General features: G+C 39.5%; 1 protein-coding gene across 1 annotated transcript; it reads left to right on the top strand.

Moving 5' to 3' along the window:
* Positions 1-4332: 4332 nt before the first annotated feature.
* On the top strand, positions 4333-7130 carry LOC133023837 (C-reactive protein-like). Its single transcript, XM_061090909.1, has 4 exons — positions 4333-4422; positions 4537-4598; positions 5201-5408; positions 6609-7130. Exons 1-4 carry the CDS (start codon positions 4367-4369, stop codon positions 7012-7014), a joined length of 732 nt encoding a protein of 243 aa, XP_060946892.1. The 5' UTR covers positions 4333-4366; the 3' UTR covers positions 7015-7130.
* Positions 7131-8711: the final 1581 nt, after the last annotated feature.

The following is an 8711-nucleotide window of genomic DNA, read 5'->3' as shown; positions in this document are numbered from 1 at the left end:
ATGTGAACTCGTTCCGGCGGTCTCCGCTGAGCCATTTTACCACGCCCATTGAAAATTCCTCCAGAATACGTAAATCTTCACCGCTTTCTAATTTTGGTAAGAATTTGCATGTTAAAGCCCTCAAAAAGCCAATTCATTTGCCGGAAAAATAATAAGGGCCTCATATCTGTCGGTGCTGGGGCCCTAAATAATAATAATAATCCTTACAATTTCAATTGGGCCTCACATCTGTCAGTGCTCGGGCCCTAATAATAATATAGTAATAACTAGGGCTACGTTGTAACCCTAACCAAGCACACATCTTCACTTTGCATGCGTTTTGCGCACTGCGGCAAGGATAAACCCTTCACTTCCTGCGTCCGTATCGTGACGTCGATCCTTGCCTGCTAATTGTTCATTTACGGTCCACGCTATCAAATAGCAAATCTCACTGTGAAAATGTTATGTAAGACGAATGATATTTGTAAAACAAAGCTTACTTCCTGTTGCCAGTAGGTGGCCCAATCGCTATTATTACATACAGACTAATATATCTGTTCAAGTAGGTGCTCTGATGTAGCGCAAACTTTGACGCTACGCCACAGTCACACGATGTGACGAAAAATCGATCTCTGAATACATTTTTCATCACCATCTTGTTGTGATGACATTCATCTGAATTTGAAGTTGATCTGAAGAAAGCCCTGTGACAAGTTTTCAAAGTAAAAATGTGGAATATGGCCAAAATGGCCACTAAATGGAAAATGGCAGGCTTCCTGTTGCGTTTTTCATAATGCCCCTTGAGACTTTTTTTTATGACTGGTCACGATACACCTTCGTTCTGAAGTTCGGTCAAGGGGAAACCTAGGGGCTGGTTCCAAGGGGAGATGTTGAGCAATTTTGCCACACCCATGTCAAATGACTCCAGAATATGTAAATTTTCACCACTTTCTAATTAACTGCAAACTTTAGAAACTTTTTTAGCATGTTTAAGCCTTCAAAAAGCCAATTCATTTGGGTAAGAAGAATAAAAATTAGAAGAATAATTCTTACAATTTGAATAGGGCCTCTCACCATTCGGGGCTCAGGCCCAAACTAGGGCTACGTTTGATCGTGGTGGTGGATCATGGACTATGATTACAACACAATATTGTTATTCATCTTGCCCAAGGACACTCCAACAAGGATTACTGAACGAGCCATTTACGTGAGTGGGCAGCAGGTGAGCAGTTTGATCTGATAGTGAGGTGTAGTGAGAGTAGGGCTGCTCAATTAATCGAAATATAATCGTGATTACGATTATTGGGTCAAACGATCTCCAAACTACTATAATCGAGTTGAAACGATTATTTGGCATTTTTTTCTAAAGAAACGCGCATGCGCAATTCAGTCCCTCCCCATTCAGCGCGGCCCCGCTGACTCGCACTCACTCTCAAGCAGCTGTGAAGTGAAGGAGGCGAGTTGTGTGTGTGGGGACCGGAGGTATTTAAAAAACAGTGCGAGTGGAAAATGGCAGAGGGAGGGCAGCCCCGTCTGATCGACTCTTCGAATCCGACGAGCAGCAGCACCACAGAGTGTAGCGGCCGCGCCGCGCAGCGTCCACTCTCCAGCGCGCAGCCGCCCGGCTGTTCACACCGGACCCGCGCGGGTCAGCTCGCGATTCTCCGCTTGTTGTTGTATGGAACCCGTTCAATGTCGGGGTTCGGGGGTAAATGATGATGGTCCTCATAGCCCCCCCCACCCCTCTCTTTCTCTCTCTGTCTGTGTACTTGTAGTGGGGGGTCAGATGGGGACATTTAATATTGAGAGGAAATTTCAAAGTTCTCAGTTACAAAGTGTTTTTATGGAGAGTGTTAATGTTGCCATCATTGAGGGTTTGAATAACTGGGCAGCGATATCCTGGTTTCACGGAGGAATGAGACACGCAGCCGTAATCAGTGTTTACCGGAACCGGAAGTGACTGGTACTTCCGGTTAGTCATTAAAAAAAATAAGGGCACATATTAATAATCGTCTGAATAATCGTGATTTCGTTTTTGTACAAAATAATCGTGATTATGATTTTTTCCATAATCGAGCAGCCCTAAGTGAGAGTGTATTTCTTTTCATATTATTTTATGTGAATTAAACTGACCAACATCAAAACCTTATCTGAATAACATGGAAGTGGTTCAGTTATGGCTCATGTATATTGGCATTTATTGATGAACATTGACTTCTGCTAGTGTGCCAAATGCAACATTTCATTTATCAGTAATCTTAACAATAGAGCATTTTGTTCTTTGACTTGGCTTTTTTTCATTTTGCCTCACCCTGACAATTTGTTCTTTGTCCTTTTAGCAAAGTACAAACTTCCAACTTCAGCAATATTATTATTACTGATATTGACAATACACCACTGTTCACACACATACACACACTTTAACGTGTAGTCAGATACACATAGCGTAAACACACAAACATAACACATAGTTCTTCTCCTGCTTCTCAACCTCAGAATGTTTCATACTCCTTAAAAAGGGAGTCTGGCATAGCGGACAGATAACAGGTTTTCAAACCTCTGGCTTCATGAATCACTTCATTATATTAGTTCTGAGACATCCTCTCCTGTGCATGGTACGTCCCACACATCAGTACACACACATTAAAATAAGCACACACACCGAGGCAATATGCTCATGAACTCTAGTAACCGCGACTCAGCGTGCACGTCATCACTTAACGCCAGGAAGAAGACCCAGTGACGCCAGGAGGACGACCCAACGAGATCCGACCAATCCCAATCCAAGAAGAACCTCTGTCAGGCCCAGTATCGATATATAAGCTTTGTACGCACTCTGACTAAGCGCCATTTTTCCTGTACAGGATCAGTGGACCATGCATGATCATTTGCTAGACACCGCAGTTTCCTGACCTGTGACCTCTGAATAAACCTGCTTAATTTTAACTTGAGAACGACGCCTCCTGCCTTTGATTTCCACCCATAACACTGATAGAAATAATAGTACCTACGCTACACTACTCTGGACAATAGATTACTACTACTGCTTTTCACAAACCAATAATGGCAACAATATTTCTACTCTTTACACTATAAAACACGATTTGTATTGTGTGTGTGCGTGCGCAACTTTACTTGACCTGTTATTTCCGTTATTCCACAAGATATCTAAGTTCCATCATTCTTGCTGCGTTTTTCAAATTTTTCATCTCTTATGACAAAGCTATAACTTGTCTCTATACACCACTATGTGTGGAAGTGTTTAAGTTCCAGTTGTAGTTCTCCACCTTTGTACAGCGTGGCTGTGGTTGACAAACATCAACAATAAATCATTTTATTATTAGGAATAAATCTTCCTCTTGCGTGAACTGGCTTTAGCTGAATAGGTTAGGCTTACGCTACCGTATTCTAATGTTTGTCCTATCAGGGGTACCTCAATCGTCTAATATTTTCTGAGGTGGTACATGGTGTAAAAAGTTTGAGAACCACTGGACTAAAACTTGTTAATGTGACAAACATAATTTTAAAACTAAAAAACGTCATTATTTTAAGGTTGGTTTTCTAACCCTATGAAAAATAATTGAGTGTGGGGTGATAACATACTGCCAGGGGCCGGGCAGGAAGACCAGAGAGCCACAGGTAGTTTATTTGAAGAAAAATCTTTCAACAAAAATTTTGGGCCAATAAAAAGGTCAACTAACCAAACTAGCCTCCGGTAACGGGTGAAGACAAATTTTAACTGCACCAAAAAAGTGCCCTCATCTGACACACAGGGGAAACATATATAGCGGCTGATCAAGCTACTAAAACACAAAAGACGGTCTGACATACTAACATTGAAAACAAACTACAGCAAAAACTTAACACACCAGTATAAGGCCATATAATATTAACTGAGAAAAAATAATTAAACACAAATATCAAACAGTAGTCAAAAATTAACAACTAAAAATCTAAATAAGGAAGCTCTCCATGATTACGAGTGACATGGTGCAGTCCAATTAGTGCTTAAAGCCATTTAAGGTTCTCTATTGCAGCCGGGCCTCCGATGAATGGCTGGCCAGACGACTCCAGCAGCAACCCCCAGGAACTGGTAACTCATAGAAAACTTGGAAAAACTATCACAGACAAAATATATAAATAAATGAATGAAGTATGTTGTATGAAACCAAAAGTTGTGTCCAGTTATTTGTCTGTGATGTGGGTGTGTGTGGGTATGTGAATTATTACTAAAAGGCTGAATATTGTCTAGTGAGCTCTCCTCGGTTGTTTCCCTCTGGACTTTGTGTTCTTTCACCTTGATTCAACCACATTTCCTGGAAAAGCTGCCTCTGAGCACTGATATTAAGCAATCCAGTCAAACAGTCGGGGGAGCGGGGGGCTTCAGATGATACAGCTTTTTCACTTTGTCCAGTTCTCTCCCGGAGCCCTCAAAGCAACACAGTATGTATAAAGCTTTATTTGTTTAACCATCACTGCATATAATTTTTACTTCAGTACATGATGCGTTAAAAGAAGCTGAATGAGTTGATGAGTAAATTGTCTTTCTTTCTGCAGATCTGACAAGATGAGACTTCTAGTCGTCTCTTTTCTCGTGGCCGTCGCTGCAGTGTTGGCTGGTAATAGTATTCCTTTTGTGTCTTAATATGTGTGTATGCATACAATTTAATTTATTACATTTTATTCTCAATGTGAAGGCAGCAAATTTGAACGTGAATAAACTAACTAGAGCTAAACTATCAGTCAATTACTAAATGAACACAATATATATCGGCAACATGTTTTCTTTTTCAAATGATGAATCATTTAAAAAAAATTTCAAGAAAACCTATTAATAATTTGAATCCAATTTAGATATTGGACATGTCAAACTATTAATTAAGACAATAATTGTTATTTATTTAAGGATGAATAATATTGTACTAACAAACTAAGTCCGTCTTCAGGTGCTTTTAAACACTACAACATCCCTCTGTATATATGACCTATATCATTTCTGTGTTCAGGGCAATGAATATTTTCAGTAACTGAAGCATTTAATAATCCGGACCACTGTTAAGGACAGGCTTTTTCCTAAATCTAAGAGTATTTTTCAAGTTGTAAAACATTTGAGAAACGGTGATCATTATAGACGTTTGCAGGATTTTAACTTTTCAGGCCCAGATAATGTTTGCTTGTTGCCTGCTCTTTCGTCACTCCTCGACAAACCTCTGGTTCTCAGGGAGCGTCGTCATAAAGACCCTGGTGTTCCAGACTGAGAGCAGTGACAGTTTTGTTGAGATGCTTCCTATGAAGCCCCTGGACCTGAGAGCCTTCACTCTGTGCATGCGTGTGGCCACGGAGCTGAAAGGTGAGCGAGAGGTCATCCTGTTCGCGTACCGGACACGAGACTACGATGAGCTGAACGTGTGGCGTGAGCTGGACGGCAGGTACAGTACAAACTGCTGGTGCTATTACTAGTTAATAACTTCTAACAGTACTTCACTTAAAACTATTCTACTGCTAAATATACTACCTTAACTAACAATACCTTTGCTTCTACCACTGCTATTACTATTAGTGCTATTTCTTCTTGTACTAATACTACTTTTACGAAAGATAAGTAATTATTGAATCGCAACTACTTGTACTACTACCTACAACTAAAAACTAACAACTGCAATTGACAATACAATAAAAATAGAAACTCTGATACTAGAATAAATAATAGATACTACTAAGTCTTCCGATATGCTTACTGCTACACTAATACTACAAATTCTAATAATAATAATATGTGATTGCTAATAGCTCTATAAACACCACTACTTCTACAACTGTTACTATTACTATTACAGATACAGTCTTATAGTAGCAATATTACTATCTCAGTCACCCATGTACCTCACCTCTATACTTAACTAATACTACTACAAACAACACTACAATCTACTGCCGCAACTATGAACAAAAGGCTACAATATATACTTCTACCCCTATTACTACCACCCTAACCCTGCCATCCAAGTATATAGCAATATAGTACTAAAATGGACAATACGCTACTACTGAAGGACAATAAAATGTCCACTACCATAAAGATAAAAAAGAATATTGATTTAAAATTGGATAAAACAAATCATAAAATGTGTTTAACAAGTAAAAGGTATAATGCAATTATAAAATATAATTTAAAATGAATATTTACTGTTTTATTTTGTTTAATTATATAAACTATTGCAAGGTTATGTTATAACCTTAATTGTTTAGTGTCAGCCATCTCTAAATGATGAGTTTGCAATATAACTATTCCATCTATTACTACGTCTATTACTACTGCTACATGTTCCTCTTCAACAGATAACACTATTACTAAAACTAGCGCGAGGCCAGTAATACTTCTGCTACAATTTATACATTAATCAATATTCCAGCTTCTGACAATGCCCAGCACTCTGTATGGTTGTGAAACTTTCTTGCAAGAAATAAAACCTTGAGGACAGTTTGGAAATTTCCACAACAATGACTAAAACATCAATACTTTCACTTCTACTCTTACTGCTACAGCTACTGTAAACACTAATGCTAATACTAACGATACTGCAAAACTACACTGTCTTTTTTAATGTATTTTTATTTCTGACGCTCAGATTGTCCTTCTACCTGAGTGGACCCGGTGTTTTCTTCGACGTCCCTCAGATCGAGGCCCTGGAGACCCACCTCTGCTTCACCTGGAACTCCGGCTCCGGTGCCGCTTCCGTCTTCATGGATGGAAGGAAAAGCTTGACCAAGATTTACAAGAAGGGTCACACCATCCGCCCCGGGGGAAAGGTCATCATCGGACAAGACCCGGACGCCTTCATGGGCGATTACGATGCCGGGCAGAGTTTCGTTGGGGAGATCTCCGACGTTAATTTGTGGGACACTGTCCTGCCAGCCAGCACAATCCAAGACATTTATACAGGGGAGAGAGTGGCAAGAGGAAATGTTTTCGACTGGGAAACCATCAACCTAAAAATCAATGGGCTGGTAGATGTTGTAACTCGAGAGCTGTAGATTTAATGCTGGAATTGTGAGGCATCTTTACACATGAATGACCTTTGTGAAGGTTTGCTGATCAAATGTATGTCAGTGCCATAATTTTTCAGTCCAATAAAAACACTTTGACAATGTCTGTTGTGTTGGAATAAAATGCAAAAATGTCAAAATAGAACATATAGTAGTCAATAGTTATTGTCATGATCGACAGACCACATCATTTTACCTGATTCTAATTTGATCAGTTGTTGATATGCCCACTGTACTGATTTTCAGATTTATGACAAAAAGGTTATATTTCATGTCGAGTGTAGTTGACCAAAGTACAAGAATAAAATTATATTGCTAGTGGAAGTCACATCTTTTTAGAAAATAGGACTAGATGGTGAACATCCCTTGTACGTTTGAAGTTCTTCGCCACAAATTAGGTTACCAACTACTATTGGATGTTAGAATGTGTTGTGCACCTTAGCGCCTTCAAGAACGCAGGTGTTTTGCCCTTGTCAATGATACAGGCTGAACTTGATGGTACACTGAGGCTAAAGGTAAATCTGAGTGGTAACTGGCTTGTATCATATGGCAGCAATATGAAAACCATGTGACCCGCTCAGTAGATCACGCATCATTACCTCTTTGCCTTTTTAAACTAAACGCTGTCCCATTTTATGGTATGTTCTACAACACTAATTAATGCCTACCACCACTTGATGTTATCTGATGTTAGTGTACACCAGCGGATGTTGGGGACATTTATTTTTTTATATATGATTTATTTGTAGAAATTTCAAAACAAGACTTAATGTACAATAGTCCTCACAGATAAGAAATGAGAGGATAACATATCAGACAGCCAAATGGTGAGGATACACATAATAGCCCCCCCACCCCCCTCCCCTCGCCTCCCCTTCCCAAAACAAACTAAAGCAATTTGACACACAAACAGAAAAGAAAATTATGAAAGCAAACAAAACACAACAACAACAACTGGCTTAAATGCTTGCAGTGGCAGATAATTTTGTAGAAACGTATGCTTATGCTCATTCTTACTATCCCACCTTCTCTAACCTTCAACTCTCTCACTCACATCCACTCACACACACACAATCACATCCACTTGCATTAATTGAGCAATGTAAAGACTATAAATAAAGAAACAAAAACATATACATAACAATAAATAATAATAAAAGAAAAAAATAAATATATATATATATATATAAAAATAGTAATGCTGCATAGTGCTAATATGTGCTACCAACAAGGCCAGTGAAAACAGGGCACTGGTGAATTGTTGGGGAGAATCAATCAATGGTGGCGACATCTGGTTGGATAGACCTGACATGATCTAAGAAGGGTTCCCAGACCTTACAGAACTTAGTAGAGGTGCCTCGCAAAGAGTACTTAATTTTTTCTAATGTCATAAAATGAAGGGCATCTCTAAGCCATTGAGAGTGGGAGGGGGGGTGGGAGTTCTTCCAATGTAGCAAGATAACACCCCTCGCTAAAAGTGAGAGAAAGGCCACAAGTTCACAGAAGTAAGATGGTAATGTTGGGGACATTTCTTCAGTTGTGTACCTTAGTGTCATCAGATATTTCTGCCTTTTAATCACAAGACAAGCTCTTCTAATGGAGGCCCACCACAGGTTGATCACACCTGGGTGCATGTCCCTGGCATCTTGGGGCCCAGTTAGGATCATTCCTCCTGATTCAGAGCT

The sequence above is a fragment of the Limanda limanda genome, chromosome 17 (genome assembly GCF_963576545.1).
Source record: "Limanda limanda chromosome 17, fLimLim1.1, whole genome shotgun sequence".
NCBI lineage: Eukaryota > Metazoa > Chordata > Actinopteri > Pleuronectiformes > Pleuronectidae > Limanda > Limanda limanda.
This window is presented reverse-complemented; position numbering and strand designations above follow the sequence as displayed.

Coding starts and splice junctions, on each gene's coding strand:
- LOC133023837 (XM_061090909.1), top strand. CDS start 4,367: ATGATACAGCTTTTTCACTTTGTCCAGTTCTCTCCCGGAGCCCTCAAA. Junction 4,423..4,536: donor GGAGCCCTCAAAGCAACACA/GTATGTATAAAG, acceptor TTCTTTCTGCAG/ATCTGACAAGATGAGACTTC. Junction 5,409..6,608: donor TGGCGTGAGCTGGACGGCAG/GTACAGTACAAA, acceptor TCTGACGCTCAG/ATTGTCCTTCTACCTGAGTG.